The sequence below is a fragment of the Peromyscus leucopus genome, chromosome 3, assembly GCF_004664715.2.
Source record: "Peromyscus leucopus breed LL Stock chromosome 3, UCI_PerLeu_2.1, whole genome shotgun sequence".
Classification (NCBI taxonomy): Eukaryota; Metazoa; Chordata; class Mammalia; order Rodentia; family Cricetidae; genus Peromyscus; species Peromyscus leucopus.
Genome location: NC_051065.1, coordinates 27,631,394 through 27,651,076, shown reverse-complemented (window position 1 = coordinate 27,651,076; position 19,683 = coordinate 27,631,394). Strand labels below are relative to the sequence as shown.

At 41.9% G+C, this 19,683-nt stretch overlaps 1 protein-coding gene across 15 annotated transcripts in view; it reads left to right on the top strand.

The window, feature by feature from the left end:
- Nucleotides 1-19,683, top strand: part of Adam22 (ADAM metallopeptidase domain 22) — a 219,605-nt gene that overhangs the window by 137,766 nt on the left and 62,156 nt on the right. For all 15 annotated transcript variants that reach the window (XR_003733698.2, XM_028862267.2, XM_028862324.2 and 12 more), the window contains exons 6-10: nucleotides 9,124-9,187; nucleotides 10,875-10,944; nucleotides 14,631-14,701; nucleotides 17,479-17,553; nucleotides 18,883-18,954. Coding sequence is in view for 14 of the 15 variants with exons in the window: in XM_028862267.2 (XP_028718100.1) it covers nucleotides 9,124-9,187; nucleotides 10,875-10,944; nucleotides 14,631-14,701; nucleotides 17,479-17,553; nucleotides 18,883-18,954 (352 nt within the window). In the remaining variant the exon portion in view is untranslated. The remainder of the gene's footprint in view (nucleotides 1-9,123; nucleotides 9,188-10,874; nucleotides 10,945-14,630; nucleotides 14,702-17,478; nucleotides 17,554-18,882; nucleotides 18,955-19,683) is intronic.

Below are 19,683 nucleotides of genomic sequence, written 5' to 3'. Positions count from 1 at the left end.
ACAATTACCAGGTGCAGCTAGCTGTGATGGAAGTTTCCTAGCCAAGATGCCTAGCCAGCAAGTGCATTGCCCTGCCCTGCCAGAAAATGTCAGGAGCTGAGACAGCTTGGATAGATCAGGGGACCAAAGGCAAAAAGAAGGCAGTTTTATTTCCACCCATGACCTAGTGACTTATAGGTTCTGTAGGTTCTTAACATTTCAACTAACCACTTCTAAGAATATAGTTTGAGCACATAAATCCCCTTTGCTCAGATATTAACCAAATTTAGCCCTTAGTTGATTCATTTCCCCATTAGTCACTTCCCTTTTGGGTTGTAAATAATAGCTGACAATTACCACTTTTTTTGTGTGGATGTTATTGCTCCTCCTTTTGACCCTGAGGGAATTCAAGCCTGGTGAGCTTGCCTTAGCCAGGGCATTGCTATTGCAGGAGTATATATAACTGTAAACCTCAGAGACTTGGGGGGCTAGATTGGAAGACCAGAAGAGAGAACTAGAAGGACAAGACGGAAGATGAGGAAGAGCCAGATGGGGAAGAACTAGGTGGGGAAGAACAAAATGAGAAAGAAGACCAAGATGGGGCAGAACTAAGAGAAGGAATTAAGATAGCACTTAGAGGGAAGAGCAGAAAGAGGTGGAGAATATTAGACAAGAAAGGAGCAATTTATGAGAGCAGAAAAGAAGCTGTGTAGAGAGAGAACTGACTCAGAAGAATAAAGTGTATGGACTAAAGAGTTTTCGTACATAGATTCATTTCATATCATCTAAGATTAGATTATCAGCTGGTTGTGGATTCTTCCACACACCCTGGGAGAGGGCTATCGAGGGGCTGGATTTCAATAGTCTTCGTTATATAATGTCATATCATCTGTAAGTAACAATGCTTTCAGCTATTCCTTTCCAATTTGTATCCCCTTGATCTCCTTCCGTTGCCTTATTGCTCCAGCTAGAACTTAAATTACTATATTGAATGGATATGCAGAGAGTGGACAGCCTTGTCTTATTCCGAATTTTAGTGGAATTGCTTTGAGTTTCTCTCCACTTAATTTGATGTTGGCAATCAGTTTGCTGTAAATTGCCTTTTTAATGTTTAGGTATGTCCCTTTTATCTCTGATCTCTCCAAGACTTTTATCCTGAAGGGTTGTTGGATTTTGTCAATTTTTTTCTGCATCTAATGAGACTATCACGTGGTATTTTTTCTTTCAGTTTGTGTATATTGTGGATTATATTGACTGATTTTCATATGTTAACTATCCCTGCATCTCTGGGATGAAGCCTGCTCCATCATGGTGGATGTTCTTTTTGATGTTGTTCTTGGATTTGGTTTGGGAATATTTTAGCATCTATGTTCATGAAAGAAACTGGTCTGTAACTATCTTTCCTTGTTGAATCTTTGTGTTTGGGTATCAGGGTGATTGTGGCCTCATAAAGTGAATTTGGCAACGTTACTTCTGTTTCCATTTTGTGAAATAATTTGAGAAGTATTGACATTAGCACTTCTGCCCAATTAAGGTAGAATTCTGGGCTAAAAGCACCTGGCCCTGTTTTTTTTTTTTTTTTTTTTTTTTTTCTGAAAGACTTTTAATGACTGCTTCTAAAGGGTTATAGGTTTATTTAAATTATTTATCTGATCTTGTTTTAACTTTAGCAAGTGGTATCTCTCAAGAAAATTACCTGTTTCTTTTAGATTTTCCAGTTTGGTGGAGTATAGGTTTTTAAAATATGACCTAATGATTCTTTGGATTTCCTGGGTGTCTGTTGTTATGTCCCCCTTTTCATTTCTGATTTTGTTAATTTGGATATTCTCTGTGTGTCTTTTAGTTAGTTTGGATAAGGGTTTCTCTATCTTGTTGATTTTTCTCAAAGAACTAACTCTTTATGCCTTAGTTAGGGTTTTGATTGTGCTAACAAAACATCATGACCAAAAAGCAAGTTGAGGAGGAAATGGTTTATTTGTCTTACACTTTAGCATTGCTGTTCATCACTGAAGGAAGTCAAGACAGGAACTCAAACAGGGCAGGATCCTGGAGGCAGGAGCTGATGCAGAGGCAATGTAGGAGAGCTGCTTACTGGCTTGTTTCCCATGCCTTACTCAGCCTGCCTTCTTACAGAACCCAGGTCCAGCAGCCCAGGGATGGCACCACCCACCATGGGCTGGGCCCTCCCCCACTGATCACTAAATGAGAAAATGCCTTACAGCTGGATCTCATGGAGGCATTTCCTTAACCGAGGCTCCTTCCTCTCTGATGACTCTAGCTTGTGTCAAGTTGACACACAGAACCAGCCACAAGTTGTTTCATTGACCCTTTGTGTTGCTCTCTTTGTTTCTATGTTATTGATTTAGGCCCTTAGTTTGATTGTTCCTACCATCTACCCTTCTTGGGTGTGCTTGCTTCTTCTTGTTCTAGAGCTTTCAGGTGTGCTGTTAAGTTGCTAGTATGAGATCTCTCTAATTTCTTTATGCAGGCACTTAGTGCTATGAACTTTCCTCTTAGCACTGCTTTCATTGTGCCCCACTAGTTTGGGTATGTGGTGTATTTATTTTCATTGAATTCTAGGAAGTCTTTAATTTCTTTTTTTATTTCATGCTTGACCTAGTAGTCATTCAGCAGAGAGTTGTTCATTTTCCATGAGTTTGTGGGCTTTCTGTTGTTTCTATTGTTGTTAAAATCCAGCTTTAATCTGTGGTGGTCTGATACAATGCAGGGGGTTATTTCAGGTTTTTTTTGTATCTGCTGCTTTGTTATGGAGTATGTGATCAATTTTGTAAAATGCTTCATTAGGTACTGAAAACAAGGTATATTCTTTTGTGTTTGAGTGAAAGGTACATTTCCTTCATAATGTCTGTTAGCTCCAGTATTTCTCTGTTTAGTTTTTGTCTGGATGACTTGTCCATTAGTGAGAGTTAGGTATTGAAGTCTCCCACTATCAATGTGTAAGAGTTGGTGTGTGATTTAAACTTTATTAGTGTTTCCTTTACAAACATGGCTACTCTTGTGTTCCCTAACTAAGGAGCATAGAGATTAGGAATTGAAAAATTATCTTGGTATTTTTTTTTCTTTGATGAGTATGAAGTGTCCTTCCTGTCTCTTTTAATCAATTTTGGTTTGAAGTCCATTTTGTTAGATATTAGAATGGCCATACTAGCTTGTTTCTTAGGTCCATTTCCTTGGAAAACCTTTTTCCAATCCTTTTCTCTGAGGTAATGTCTATCTTTGATGTTGAGGTGTGTTTCTTGTATGCAGCAGAAAAATGGATTCTGTTTTTTTGGTCCATTCTGTTAGTCTTTATCTTTTAATTCAGGAATTGAGTCCATTGATATTGGGAGATATCCATGACCAATGATGGTTAATTCCTGTTATTATGATGTTTGTGATGGTGGTGGTAGTGTGTGTCTGTATGTGTGTTTCCCTTTTGGTTTTGCTGGTGTGAAGTTATTTATTTCCTGTGTTTTCATGTGTGTAGTTAATTTCCTTGGATTGGAATTTTCTTTCTAGTATCTTCTGCTGTAGGGCTGGATTTGTGGATAGATACTGTTTAAATTTGACTTTATCATGGAATATCTCCATCTATGGTTGTTGTTTGATCTTAGATGGTCTTTTAATAAAAAACCCATAGCCAGATGAAGATCAGAGAAGCAGAACAGGCCACAGCCACCACCTATTACCTCACCAACTCCATGAATCCGCTGACTGCAATCCTCTGAGTCTTCACCCAAAAGGGTCTCAGCTGAACTGCTTTAGTTCCTGTTTCCTCACGCCTTATATACCTTTCTCCATTCCGTCATCACTTCCTGGGATTAAGGGCAGGTGTGCTTCCCAGTACTGGGATTAAATGTGTGGACCACCACTGCCTGGCTCTGTTTCCAGTGTGGCCTTGAACTCACAGAGATCCAGACGGATCTCTGCTTCCCCAGTGATAGGATTAAGGGTGTGCCACCACTGTTTGGCATCTATGTCTAATGTAGTGGCTGTTCTGTTCTCTGATCCTCAGGCTAGCTTTATTGGGGTACACAATATATCACCATATATGGTGATTAAAAGTTTTGCTGGATATAGTAGTCTGGGCTGGCATCTATGGTCTCTTAGAGTCTGTAGGATATCTTTCCAAGCACTATGGCTTTTAGGGGCTCCATTGAGAAGTCTGGTATAATTCTAATAGGTCTGACTTTATATGTCACTTGGCCTTTTTCCCTTGAAGCTTTTAATATTCTTTCTTTGTTCTGTATGTTTAGTGTTTTGGTGATTATATGGCAAGGGAACTTTCTTTACTGGTACAATCTATTTGATGTTCTGTAAGCTTCTTATACCTTTGTAGGCATGTCCTTCTTTAGGTTAGGTCCTTCATCGGTTCTTCTGTGATTTTGTTAAAAATATTTTCTGGGCCTTTGAGCTGGGATTCTTCTTCTTTTATTTCTATTATCTTAGGGTTGGTCTTTTCATAATGTCCCAGATTTTCTGGATGTGGTCTTATACTGGTGTCTAGGCATGCCTATTTGGGGTGATTATAGCTCTAGATGTCCATTTCTGAGTTTGTCTTTGTTGTTTGGGTGTTTTGTTCCTTGGTTTCTGTTTCCTCTCTGGTCTTCTGGCTGGAGTGGCCTGGTTGAGTTGGATGGCTGAGATGGCTTCTCTTTGAGCAGGGGTTCCTCTGTAGGAGTTGGAAGCTGGGATATCGTGATGGGAAGGGTAGAGCAATTGGGGTTAGGCTGGGTGGGCACTGAGTGGGATGGTGCTCTGGAAGGCAGACTACCTTCAGTTCTGGTGTGGCCTCTGCTCAAGCAGGAGGCCTGTGCTGGAGCTGGGGTTTGGGATACCATGACAAGGAGTGGGAGGGTGGCTTAGGATATGGTGGACAGGAACTGAGAGAGTGGGCATGGTTCAGTGGAGCAGGAGGGAATCAGATCTTGTAAGTGCAAATAATTTCAGATTCTTTCTTTCTACTTAATGATGCTTTCTTACATAGCATGCATTGAAACCCAATGAAAATGAAAAAAAAAACTTATTTTCCCATTGGACATTATTCTAGTTTGCTTCTTATTGCTGTGAAGAAACACTGACCAAAAGCAACTTAGGGAGGAAGGGGCTTATTTCAGCTTAAACACTGTAGTCCATCTTCAGGGGAAGTCAGGGCAGGAATTTTTGAAGAACTGTGGAGGAATGCTGCTTACTGGCTTGCTCTCCCTGGCTTGCTCAGCTTGCTTTCTTATAGAACCCAGACCCATCAGCTCAGGGGTGGTACTGCCTACAGTAGGCCGGGCCCTCCCATGTCAGTCATCACTCAAGAAAATGCCCTATAGGCTTGTCCGCAGGCCCATCTAAGGAAGGTAGTTCAATGGAAATCCCCTCTGCCCAAGTAGGTCTTGGTTTGTTTCACGTTCACAAAAACTATGACAGGTAGTAACACTGTATTTAAACAAAATAATCTGCTTGTCATGTGAACATTGGCAAAAGTTAATGGTTATATAGTATTCTGGGTAGATCTGACCAGTTATTAGCAGTGATACAAAAATGTCTATCATAGTTTATCTGTTTTGAAGAGGAGTCAAAACAGATGTGTATCACTAATAGTATATTGTTAATACTACATCTCTCTCTCTCTCTCTCTCTCTCTCTCTCTATATATATATATATATATATATATATATATATATATATATCTTTTTTTTTTTGAAACAGGGTTTCTCTGTGTAGCTTTGGCACCTCTCCTGGAACTCACTCTTGTAGCCCAGGCTGCCTCGAACTCACAGAGATCCACCTGCCTCTGCCTCCCGAGTGCTGGGATTAAAGGCGTGTACCACCACCGCCTGGCTCATCTGTTTATCTTCAAGTTCCAAATTCAGTGTCATCCATATTCAGAAAGTACACTAACATTGAAAACTGCAGAAGAGAGATGGCTATTCTGTGGGTATATGAGAATTTAAGACATGTGGAAGGTGTTCCAGCAGGAATGAAAGAATTTAGACAGAGGCGGACCTGGAAACCATTGTAATTATAGCTCAGGAAAACCAGTAGATTTCATAACATTATCAAAGAGAGACAAATACTATTCTGTGTCTAATAGCTTGGCTATCATGTGAGCATTTAAACCCTAAGCTGAAAAGTTAATGTAGAGGATCACAGCCCGTTCCCCTTAGGTGCCTGAACAGAGATGAGTATGAGTAGCACCATGAGGTACCTGATCTCAGTAGAAACACTGTGTCCTCTAACCAGAAGGGTGTCAGGAGTTCTCTGAGCAGGAGATGAAGCCATATGTACTTCAAACCCTGCTGTGGTGGTTGTCAGGAGACTGGCCCCATAGGCTCATATCTAGTTGGTGAACTGTTTAGAAGAGATTAGGAGGTGTGGCCTTGTTGGAAGAGGTGTGTCACTTGGGTGAGCTTTGAGGTTTCAAAATCCCAGTCTCTCTCTCTCTCTCTCTCTCTCTCTCTCTCTCTCTCTCTCTCTCTCTCTCTCTCTCTCTCTCTCTCTCTCTGCCTTCTTCCTGAGGATTGGGATGTAGCTCTCAGCTACTTCTCCAGCAAATGCCTGCCTGTTGCCATGTTTCCCACCATGATGATCAAGGACTGTACGCAAGCTCCCAATTAAATGCTTTCTTGTATAAGTTGCCTTGGTCATGGTGTCTCTTCACAGCAAAATAGTAACTAAGTCACCCCCTTTATGGGATTTCTAAATAGCAGATAGTCATCTCCAGCATAAGAGGTCCCAAGACACTCTTGATTTGTGCCCTCTTTCCTGTCCCCTGCCTGCTGGGGCTGCACACTGTGTTTTTTCTGCAATTGTTACTTTGATTAATGTCAATGCTGGCTGGCTTTACACTGCTCAGGTCAAACCTTGGAGTCTCTGTTGTACTTTTTTTTTTCTGGAAAAGTCCATATCAAACTTCTCAACAAATCTTTTTGTTTCTCCTTTCAAAATATGTCTAGACTGGGCATGTGGCTCAGTGATATAACATGTGCTTAACCTGTGAGGCCCTGGGTTCAATCCTCAACAGCAAAAAGAAATACATACGTGCAAATGCATATGCATACACAGGCACACAGACAGACAGACAGACACACACAGACACACAGACACACAGACACACAGACACACACGCTCCAGAATTTGGCCAGTTCCCACCACTTCTGTTATTACCACTATCTTCTTTCTCTCACGTTATTATAGTGATCCTGTTCTACTAATCCCTGCTCTTAGTCTTGCTATTCTGTAGAACCAAGCAAAATGGCTCATGCCTGCAATTTTAGCTCTTAGGAGGCAGAGGCAGAAAGATTGCTGTTAATTCAGAGCCAACCTCAGGTTGATTGACACTGTCTCAATAAACAAACAATAAACAAAACAGAGAAAAGGCGTTTCCTCTCTTTAGAAGCTGTGTGACAATCTTCTCATTAGAGTAACAGCCAGGGCCCTCAGGAGGGACTACCTACTGTGTCCCCTGAAGGCCTCAGGTGAGACTACCTACTGTGTCCCCAGCAGGCCTCAGTCCCAGCAGGCCTCAGGAGAGACTACCTACTGTGTCCCCAGCAGACCTCAGGAGAGACTACCTACTGTGTCCCCAGCAGGCCTCAGGAGAGACTACCTACTGTGTCCCCAGCAGGCCTCAGGAGAGACTACCTACTGTGTCCCCAGCAGGCCTCAGGAGAGACAACCTACTGTGTTCCCAGCAGGCCTCAGGAGAGACTACCTACTGTGTCCCCAGCAGGCCCCTGACTGCGTGTTTCTGTTACTGTCCCCTGCCCGGTCCACTGTCACTGTGTAGTCCTCTCGCTGTCCCTGGATCATGCCATGAGAGTCTCTGAAATGCCCTTTGTGCAGTGTAGGTGGGCCGTCTTCTTTGTGAAGCCTTGCCCCGAACTCCTAGGAGAAACCTCTTCTTCTCACTCAGCTGTCTCACACCAAGTCTTCTAGTGCTAATGATTAACTTGAACCTGCTTGATTCCCACCATAAAATCCATGTCCACCTAACTTACATTGCCTTCCTTATCATGTGTTTATGTTTTTATTCTCCCTAAACTTCGACACTGCAGGGACAGAAAATTGGTTTGTTTTCCTTACTACCCCACCTCCTGCATGTGCAGCTGTGTGTTGTTGGGACTCTGTCAGTTCCTGCTGAAGGAATGAACGGAGGTGGCCTCAGATTGCATGGTCAGTTCATGTACCCAGAATGCATAGCTTCTTGTCTTCCTTCTATGGGATATGGAATGGAGGAAGGTCACTTCAGTGTCCCTCCTGCACAGTGGACATGGCTTCTCCCTCATAGGATTGTAGAAAGATTTAGTTCAGGGCAGGTTGTTCAAATGCATTCACCATATTACCAAAGCACCTTCCAGTGTGGTTGGAGGCCGTTCTCAGGGTGATCTCGGGCAGCCTGTGTCATCAGCATCCCCGAGGTGTTTTGTTATTGCCAGCTTGGTTGTTTTTCCCAGTACTGGACGGCTGTGTATGTTAGGCAAGTGCTCCACCACCAAGCTGTACCCTTACCTGCTGTTCTTTTTAACATTTGATGTTTGGACAGGCTCTCCTGAATTTGCCCAGGTCAGCCTTGAACATGTCATCTTGCTGCCACCTACAAGTACTTGGGATTGCAAGCTTGTCTCACCACTTCCAGCTTCTGAGACTTGTTTTAGTTTTGAGGCAGAACTAACAGAGCACCCTAGGATTGAAGGAGCATGCAGCCTCTCTGGACTGGGACTTATTTAATATGGCCTCCAGAGTCCTGACCTGGAAATCTGAGGAGGGTTCTTCGAGGTTTATACTTTCACAGACATTCTAGGGTGGCCTTTATATTATAAGTCTCAGAATTCCATGTTAGAAGAATAATGGAAAACAGAGACTTCAGTCTTGAGCTTGGAGTTCAAGATAGAAGGATCTGCCTTTAGTGGGTTCAGGGAAAGGGCACTTTTCCTCATAGAAATGTGTGTGTGTGTGTGTGTGTGTGTGTGTGTGTGTGTGTGTGTGTGTGCTCTGCCTGTGTGATGTGCCATGTGTCTATGTGTCTGCTGGGGATGGGTAGGTCTGAGAAATGGGCAGTGAAAGTAGCCAGTCCTGTGCTGCTACCCTAAGATGACCTTGCTCTGGCTGAGACTTGATAGCTATGTCTAATTCTTTTCTTGTACTTGGCAGTGGGATGTTCTATGATGGGAACCACACGTATCTCATTGAACCAGAAGAAAATGAGACCTCCCAAGTAAGTGCTCTGCTTGCTGTGCGAATATCACCATTGGTGCTGAGACCTTTGTTCTTCTTTCCTGCCCTTCCCACCCTTTGTGTGTTTTTATATTGTCAGAGCCAGGACTACACACACACACACACACACACACACACACACACACACACACACACACACAGGATATTGGGTAAATCAAGCACACAGTTTTTAGTTTTTAATCTTTCTTGCCTTTCCTCTCTTGTGCTGGGACTTCTTTCCCTGAAGTGTGTTCTGAAACCCACCCCTCCTCTCTGTCACATGAGGTGCCTTAGTTTAGACAACCACACCAAACATCATGACTGTGTGGCTTATACAACAAAGTGTTTTCTCACAGTTTAATGTCACAGCATGTGACATTAAAGATTGAGGTGGCGGTAGGGTTTGTGTCCTGTGAGGGCTCTTGCCTTGGGTGGCCGGTGGTTGCCTTCTGGCTGCATTTTTACTTGGCAGAGAGGTATTTCTGATCATCTCTTCCTCTCCATATGAGGACATCAGCCACACTGGATCAGGGCGCCATCCTTTCAGCCTCATTTAACCTTCGTTATTTCTGCATAGGCCCTCTCCCCAGACACAGTGACATGACCTAACAGCCACCATCATCAACATGTTGAGATGAATCCACAACAGATAAAATCCACAGACACGCGATTTTCACCTCTCTTCTTTCTTTTCGATTCCACACTTTTCTACTCTGCATGTTATTTTCAAGGCTCACGCTAGGGAAGTTTACAGAAACCCAGGATTCCTTAATTGTCTCCTCAGTGGTATTGGAACATTAACTAATGTTGGAACAAATTAGGAAAGGATTGGGCTAACATTATAGACTATAATGCCCTTGTTGCTCTTTGGCTAAGACCAAATCTATGATAGACTACAGGGAAACAATATGGTTTTCAATCCTTGCTTTACATATACAAATGAACTTCCTTGTTTCATTCAGTGTTGGTCAAACATTTACAGAGGAGGTAATTTCCAGGAATGCACATTGTTTTTCCACCTGTCAAATAACTCTGTTTGGGAAACAATCTGCCTGTATGTTCCCTGAGTATATACCAAGGCTGCTTTATCACTTTACAGGACACTGACTTTTTAGAGGTTGTATTTTACTTACATGCTATGACATACTAGTTCTTTGCACTTAAATGAAACCAGATGAAATCATTTCAATGTTTAATACTTTTGCTTAGAAGAAAAAGTGTTGCATTATTTCTTGCTTTCTAGAATTATCTATGTCAAGATTCTGGGAGTTCCTTGTACCTGTTATCTTGCTTGCAGTCACCAGGAAAATTGGTAGCTTCAGTCACTGCCTACCTAAGCTATTGGGCTCTTAAAGTAGGGGCGGGGATCTGTGACGGAGCGGTCATTAACCCATTTTCCACGACGTCTTGCATTCCCTTGGGGAAATAGGTCCATTCGTTTATTTTCCATTACTGCAGCTTTGGCTTCTCAGCCTGTGAGGCTTTTTCGTTGCAGTGGGTGGCTGCAGTGCTGGGAGAAGACAATGGAGAGTGGGCTGTGCAGTAGCTCATGGCCCCCTTGAAGCCTGGAGAACTTGTAGTCGAGCTGCAGTTCCCTCAGGGCCCTAGCTTCTCCAGCTACGCCTGCCTGCAGCCTTTAAAGATGCTGCTTCACCTGTGCTTAATCTCCGCCCTCTGTGTTGTTGCAGGAGGAGTCTCATTTTCACTCGGTTTACAAGTCCAGACTCTTTGAATTCCCCTTGGATGACCTTCCAACTGGTACGATATTTGTGTTGGGAATTTCTTTTAAATGACAACCCCGTAATTCGGTTACTACTTTAGAACCAATATATATGTTAAATAATAATTGACAGTTGCTCATGACATTTTGGGGAGACTGTCAAGTTACACCAAAGGAAATAATGAAATGCAAACTGACTTCTTGTTTACAGTTGAGGAATTCAGAAAAATATGGCTTAAGCACATAGAAGGAACTCTTAAGAAATTAAAACTCAATGTTAGGGATGAGAAATAATTTTAGAGTAAAAATGGTAAGCGATGTGAAAATCCATCCTTGTGAAATGATGGTTTGTGAACACAGGCATGGATTATGTCCCCTTGTGTTCTTTCCTTCATCCTTTTTTTGCTCTAGCATTTTAAGCAAAAGCTGTAATTTAACCTTTTATATAATTGTTTGCTACTTGTGAAATTGGCACATATTTTCCTCTCATTGATGTTTATAGCTTCATAGCTGTAAATGTTGATTGGAGAGGTACATCCACGTGTCGCGTGACAAGCTGAGCTGACCTCAGTGCCAGGACCCCATGTGTGTGGAACACTGATTATGCAGTGGACATTTGTCTCTAGCTGCTTTTAGTTAACTTTGCTTTTTCAGTAGCTTTGTGTGTAATAAAACTCCTGTTTTTTGAAGATGAGGAAGCAGAGGGTCAGCTAGTTTGTCTTTTCCAGGGTCCACAGCTACAAAAGGACAAGAATGATGATACTTTGAGAGCCTCTTGGGAAGACATGAAAACATTGCCGTCCTAAAGCAAACCCCGAAGCACTGTTAGAGAAATGTGCAGTTAATAGTTTATACCGTCTTGCTAGAGAGGGAAGTGGATGTCCAGTTCTAACGCCCCTTCTTCTCTAGATTGAGTTGTAACCCACTGGCCTCCGTAGTTCCCCTACGGAGAAACTAACTCTTGCTATTTTGGTGAAGGGATGGAAGATCCCATTTGATGGAATGCACTATTGTGGAGGCCTGTGAGACTGATCAGTGGGTAACGGCACTTACCACACAAGCCTAGTGACCCACTCCTGTCCCCAGAACCCACGTGAAAACTGGAGAGAACAGACTCCACAGTTTCCCTCTGGCCTCCACGTGAGGTGTGGCACACACACACCCCCAGCATTGCACACATACAAAATAATAAAATTTGAAGAAGAGCCCACTACTTAGGAAAGTCTGCCAGGAAACACACAGATGCTCTTCCTCTGCAGCGACGCATGCCTTTCATCAACTTTATGAAACTTTGTATAATGCCAGTTATGGGAACAAAATTAATCATGAATGGCTGTGTGAGAATAAGACTACAGTGTAATAGGTCTTACTGGAAGCAATCAGCATTGATTAATATTTAAAGTAATAAAGATTCTCCACCAAAGACTTCAGTATAGGAACGGTACAATGTAACCTTACAGCTGTTTTTTAGCTTTGCTCAGGGTTCTTTTTCAGCAATAATTATGGAAGTGACTTGGCATCCTTTCTTTTTTTCTGATAGGATCCAACTTTGTAGCCCACCCTGGCCTCAAGCTTGCAGGGACCCTCCTGTCTAGCCTCCTGAGTGATGGGGTTGCTGTTGTGACTCTGTGCTCCGCTTGTTTCTAGTTTTTTAATCAGAGGTTTTATCTTTCAAGATGACTTATAATTCACTGTGACAAACTAGAAGAAAACAAGAGATAGTTAGAAGTAAGTTTCTTTATTTAGTTGAATAAAATTGAACAGGGTTATAGGTCACCACTGCCACCTTCATCTCGCTTGATGTTGTCTATTTCCTAGAGATAGGAATAATATAATCAGCATTTGACAACTTGTTTGGCTATAGAACCTTTTATTTTATATGATATGTCTCTCAGGACAAATGTTCCTTAGAACACATTTTGGTGGGGAAAAAAAATCTTGTTTTTGGTCGACCAGTTGACACTTCAGAAACCGATACACACAAAAACACAAGCCGTGTGTGTGACTCATTGGGCTCCCATGTGACCCGGAAATACAGTGTTTTTATTCCTGAGACACTTGCGTGTGTAGTTCCACTCCTTGCCTTCTGCTTCTACAATTGTTTCTGCCTGCTTTTCCTATTGACTAGTCTTTTTTTGCAGGACTTTAAACCTGTGGAACCATGGAGTTTATGTCTCTACTGTTTTGCTCACTGCGGCTTTATAGCGTGTTTTGAAATCAGGTGGCATATATCCTTCAGTTTTGCCCCCTTTCAAATTAATTTAGCTCTTCTTCTAGGTCCTTTGCATTTTCATACCGGTTTAGAATCAACTTGTCAGTTTCTGAAATTCCTCTTAGATTCTTATTAGATCATATTCAATGTTTAGATTAACCATGGGAATGTGTTAACCATGGTTAACAGACAGTTCAGTAGTGAGTCTTCCAATCCAGGGGATAGCATGACATGTTTCCTCATACATTTAGGGTTTGTTATTGTTTGTTTTGCACGAGGCTCTGGCTTAATCCCTAGTACAACAAAACAAAACGAGTTCTCAGCCCCTTCCAGATATACAGAATCACAGAAGATGAAAATAAACATTTAAGACATTTACGGTTTCTATTTGTGTTTGCCATTTTTAGTACAGAGGCTGCTGTGGATAAGCATTATTACTTCAGTTTCTGAGAGCTTGAATGTGGCTTAGCTGAGTGCCCATCACTGATTTTTGTAGTGTAACTGTCAGCTGGAGTTATAACTTCCTCCGAAGGCTCAAATCAGAGAGATTCACAGCTAAGCTCACTCATGGGTGATTGGCAGAAGTGCTGTGTGTCTTTGGTGAACTGATCCTTTCATCACTATGTACTATGACTCTTTCTTACTGAGATATGTATTGTCCTAGTGTTACCTATCTGGTATTAATGTTTTTAAGGTGTTCTTTATTAATACTTTGAGAATTTCATACATGCACATAATATATTTTGATCACATCCCCCTAACTCCTCCCAGATCCATTCCCCTACCTTTCCACTCCCTCCCAACTATTATTTTTTCAATAACCCAACAAGTTCTATTTGTACTGCTCGTATACTCATGTGTGTGGGGGCAATCATTTTACAGCTAATATCCACTTATGAGTTAGTACATACCATATTTGTCTTTCTGGATCTGGGTTACCTCACTCAGGATGATTTTTGCTAGTTCCATCCATTTACATCACTTTGTAGAAAGTTTTCCCTTACAAATAGCCTGGAATCCAGAGATGAATTTATCTATATCCATGAATAGTCTATGCGTGATTCTGACCTGCAAGTTAAGAGGGACTCAAGTTGTCCCATTGCCTTGTAATAGCAAACAAGGCCTTAGATCAATTTTGTCTTGGGAAGAGAATGTGTATGAACTGATAACAGTTGAATCCAATTTTGGTGTCCTGTATTAGTTTTCTAATAGGCCATGTTAAGAGTGTGTTGGATTTGCTCCCATTTCTCAATCATTCAGGTTGGCTACTTAGCTGGTTTTTAACAAAGCATGTGTTGGTATTCATATGACTATGAAAACATGACATGAAGTAGGATGGATATGCTTGAGCTTTTGTGTATTGTATTTACCCATTAGATACTTATTTATGGTTATTGCAACATATTTACTTAATGGTTCATGTACTCACTAAGTAGAAAGAAAAACTAGTGAAATTTTGCCTTCTATTAAAGAAGTCTGGAAAATGCACTGTTTGTTTTTATTTCCTTGTAGAATTTCAACAAGTAAATATTACTCCGCCAAAAGTTATTTTGAAGCCAAGACTAAAGCGGAGTAAACGACAGGTATGTGTTTGCAGATGTAAGCCATGGTGTTTAGAACATCCTTTGAGTCTCCACTCAGTGTCGGGGGTGGGGGGGTGGGGGGTAAGGACCAGTGTGGCCATTTGTGAGGGTGGGGAAACAGGGCAGGTGATGGTGCAGGGAAGCAGCAGCAGGATGTGTTATTTTACAGGGAGTGGCCAGAAGATGGAGGAAGATGGAGTCCTCATTACCATGGGTCATGAGGTCTCTGCTTGAAGCAAGGTTTCTTGCCTTGCTCAGATATGAACCACATCATGGGGTCTTCTTTGCTATTCCTGACAGAGTTTGAAGCCACAGAATGCCTTTTCCTCACTTGAGCTGCCTTGGATTTAGTATATAAATGAGGACGTAGCTTTAGGAGTGCTCAACCGGACATTGTGGTGATAGCAGCTGTCCTTACGGTACCTATGGCACCTTAAACCACAGGGGCAGGTACTGTTCTGTCACGTGGCTCTCACATCTGAAGATGACTTGCCTTGTGTCATGTAGTTGACAAATGGCCTGGAATAAAGATCTGCTGTCAAAGTCAACCCATCACTATCATGGGAAAAATAAAGCATCCCTCTGCTGCTTCCCTGCACTGTGGGATGAAATAGATGGGGATGAAAGTGAATCTGTTGAAGGTTGTGTGAAGCACTCATTTTATAGAGAGGACAGGGAAATACTCATTACGCATGGGTTTGCTCCTCATACACACGTCAGCGTCTAGTCACCTCCCAGGACCCAACCTAGCAATGCTCACATGCCAAGCAAGTGTTCCACCACTGGGCTATATGCACAGCCATTTAGAAACAGAATCCGCTCAAGTTGTGCCATGTGGACTTGAGCTCGCTCTATAGGCGGGTGTCGAACTCGTGCTCTTTTTCCTCTTCAGCCTCCCCAGTAACTGTTACTAAGGCCAGTTCTGGGTGCTCTTCCTTTCCTTTTGTTCTTTGACAGGGTCTCATTCTGTAGCCCAGAGTGGCTTCCAATCCTGAGCACTCACCCTGCCCTCGTCCCCCTAGTGCTGGTATTACAGGCATAGACATCCATGTCTGGTTAAAATAGAATGTAGTTTCAGACAGATGTTTATGTGAATTACAGTTGCCAATATTTGTTGAAAACTTAGCATGTACATGTCCACTTTTTAAGAATTTTTAAGTGTTTAACTGAAGAATTGGACAGAATGTTAACACTTTTGATCCTCATGATATCCTTACAGAGAAGTTACTGTTATGATCTGTATTTACTGATAAGGACAGGACACACAAGGCTCAAATAGGAGCTGTGATTCCCATATAGAAAATCTGGTCCCAGAAGTGTCTCTAGTCACCCCTCAGAAGCCAGTGTGTTCTCCAAGTCACAACCATAAGCTTGAAGTACATTCTTTAGATCCAGATACATGAATGTCTTGAGTTAAATTAAGGTAAAAATTATTCCTGTAGAGATTTAATTTACAAAGTGCTTTATTGTTATGAATTCTGAGTTGAGAGAGTAAAAGAAATATCCTATTAACCTGTGTCTTGAAGTGCTTTTAGAAGCATCTCAACATCTTGTCATTGCCTAGGAAGGAGAACCTTTCACTTCTTTATGAACTCATGAAATTGAGTAAGTGTGATATTGTGTCCAAATGCAAACCCAGGCATTGAGAAAAATGTTAGGACTCATTGGAAAGTCTTCTAAATTAATTAGGAAGCTACAGTGCGCAAGGAAGATCTTGTCCTAGTAGGACCTTCTTGTTGTGTTTTGTTTTTAAGGATTGTTGTCATTGGGTGCAATTTAGTTTTCCTGCTTAGTTTTTAGATAAAAAATGTAGTCCATTATTCTCTGTGAAACTAATGTTGTAAGAGTCTTTTTTTAAAGACCAGAGAATACATTTAGAAAGAGACAAAAATCTATGAGGCTGTATATTTTTAGTTTGTTTAAAATGTAGCACTCAAACATACATGTATTGATTCTGGTTTGATTTGATGGTGTGCCCTCATCACAGAAATAGTCTTGCAAGTGAACAAGATTTACTGGGGGTGGAGGAATCCTCTATTGAAGAATGGCATAAAAGAAAAGTCAGTTTCATAGATCAAGCTAATGACTGTGATGGATGGGCAGAAGGGATGGCTGCCCTGGCGACTTTGCCCATAGTACTGATTAACTGTGGTTTTGAAAGTGAAAGAATTGTTGGGCAGAGAGATGTGTCAGTTAAAGACACTCCAGGACTACTTGGGAACTTCAGTGCTATGCTGACCACGCCCCTGTAGCTTGTAGGGAATCCTGTGAACCACACCAGAGGAAAGTCATGGCCGCTCCTAGATTTGGAGATGATCCCAGGCCCTCGCTGTCGGAAGTACTGTTGGCGTTGACCTAACGCAGGAACAATGCTCTGCTTGTGTTGCTTCCAGGCCACGGGTAGATAAAAGTGTGTTGATAGAGACAAGTGTGAAGTACATAAGCGTATGAAGCACATACTGTATTTAATTGTATTTGTGAAAACATTTGGGGTGGGGGTGGGGAACCTAGTAATTTGCTGCAACCCCATGGAAGAAGGGAATAGAGGCAAGAGGACAATTTCATCCTTGACTTTTATTCTTTATTGATTTTTTTCAAACCATACACATGTTTTATCTACTCAAAAACCAAGAAAACTGAGGAGCATTTAAAAGTTAATGCTGAAGTAAAAAGGCAAATTTTGTATAATTGATTTCTCCCATGCTTTTAGTTTTTTGCAGCTAACTTTAGATGTTTATCCTTTTTTCTTTTCTTTTTTTTTTTTCACTGTGTTACAGCTTCTTCGATTTCCCCGTAATGTAGAGGAGGAGACCAAATACATCGAGCTGATGATCGTGAATGATCATCTCATGGTAAATTTGCCTCCCCTCTCTTTCTGTCCTTCTTGCTCCTGGCTATTGTGTAAAAAGTATGTTTAGAAGAAACAAAAACCTCATCAAGTTGTGACTTGGAAAATCCATTTTTGTAAACGCATGCGTGTACACACACACACACACACACACACACACACACACACACACCACTTGTGGAAGCTCTCAGACACTTTTGCTAGGATTTACTATAAAAGCACCCAAGGCAGACAATCTCTGAGTATTGGCGACTGCCCACTGTGCCACCTCTACAGAGCTCTGCCGCCCTCAGCAAGCGGCCACACAGAGGAGAGGAGCTTTGGAGAAGAGGGGAAGCCCAACCAAGCATACTTTTGACCAGGAACAACTTGTAAATAGAAAACATGCTGAGGTGGAACTAACTAGCAATTGTTTATAAGGGCCCCAAAATACTTCTTTTTTATCTTTATATACTAGCTGTACATAATAATGAGCTTGTTGTGTGTTGATATTTTCCTGTTTCTGTAATGCATTTTGACCATATTCACCTCTTCACTGCCCCCATTATCTTCTCCTGTTATTCCTCTCCCAGTCCCTTCCTTTCTCATGGAGCCCATTTCTACTGTTTTCATGTCTTTTTTTTTTTTTTTTTTTTTTTTTTTTTTTTTAAACTAATGTATTTCCCTAGGGGTGTTCCCAAGAGCATGGATGAGCATTTGTTTCCAGGAGCATGGGCTCCTTGTCTGCAGCTTCCCCTCAGTGCTTGTCATGTGAGGGTGCTACTTGAAAAAGATTGAAATTGGCTTATGTGATAAACCCTTTTAGAATACCATTGAGGCCAAGCAGACCAAACACATGACCCACATTGACTCTGAGCCATCTCCCTGTGATTTGAAGCTTAGGGTTTCTTCCTACTCCAGAGCCATGTAGAACTTTTAGAATCTCACACATGTAGCCACATCTGCATTGACTATCTCTGGTCCTGTCTCACTGCACGTCTTACAGTTCGTAACAGCTTTCAAATGAACATCCCCCAGAATAAACCTGTGCAGCAGATGGAGTGGAGGGCTGAGCCCAGAACCTCGTGGGCACCAAGCTTGTATATTATATGCTATTTTCTGGTCCCATGATGAGGAACTTACTGAACTTCGTCTCACACATGAGATAAAGTCATCTTTGCTTTCAGTCTCCAGCTTCCAGGCTTCGGGGTAGATAAAGAATAATGCTCTACTCTGACGATTTTGTTTTTTTGACTGAAAGCCTTAGGAATTTTTCTGGTATTTTGTTTCCTATCCTAAGATGCTTATTTCCTGGTGACTTTGAACACCCTTCCCTGTTGTCTGTCGCTTTCAGTTTAAAAAGCATCGGCTCTCCGTTGTACATACAAATACCTATGCGAAGTCTGTGGTGAACATGGCGGATATGGTAAGCACCAACCCCACTCAGCGTTGCCCCTTATTGCTGGTAGGTGGCTAATAAGGCGCCTATATTCACATTCCTCCAAGTTACACTCAGCCAGGATGACCTCAGAGACCTGGGGACCTTGCCAGGGACTCTATGGACTAATCTGTCTGGGAAGGTTTGCTGGCCAAAGATGTGCTTGCATTTTTTCTTGTGTGTTTCATACCATAAAAGACAGAGCTTGACCCACACACAGGCTTTAGCAGAGTTAGTCATGGTGCACATCTGGACAGCAGTGCATCGATGGTGCGGGAACTGAGCCTCTTCAGAAACACCCAGTACCATGGCCAAGCTCTGACTGGCCAAGCTCCCAAATAATTCTCTCTGCACTCCCCTCCACACCCACAGGCTGTGTAGTGGTCACTTCCTTAGAGAACCTTTATTGTTCTGCCTTTTTGTCAGAGAAACTCAGATTTTCATAAATTATTTATCTAGGATGTCAAATGTGGACTTGGGGAAAGCCATACATTGAGCATGTTTGTCGAAAGAAAACCCTGTCTGTGTCTAAAATTTGCTTTGTTCATTGGGTTTTCCTAGGTAAATAGTTTGATTCTCTCTTCTTTAAGGGAAGTGCATTCAAATTAGGAAAGTCATGATCTCCTTTAATTAAGACAGACATATCCAGGAACAGAACTTTGGAGTGCTTCATAAACTGACCTTACCACGTGTCTAGCCAATGTGTTCATTTCGTTA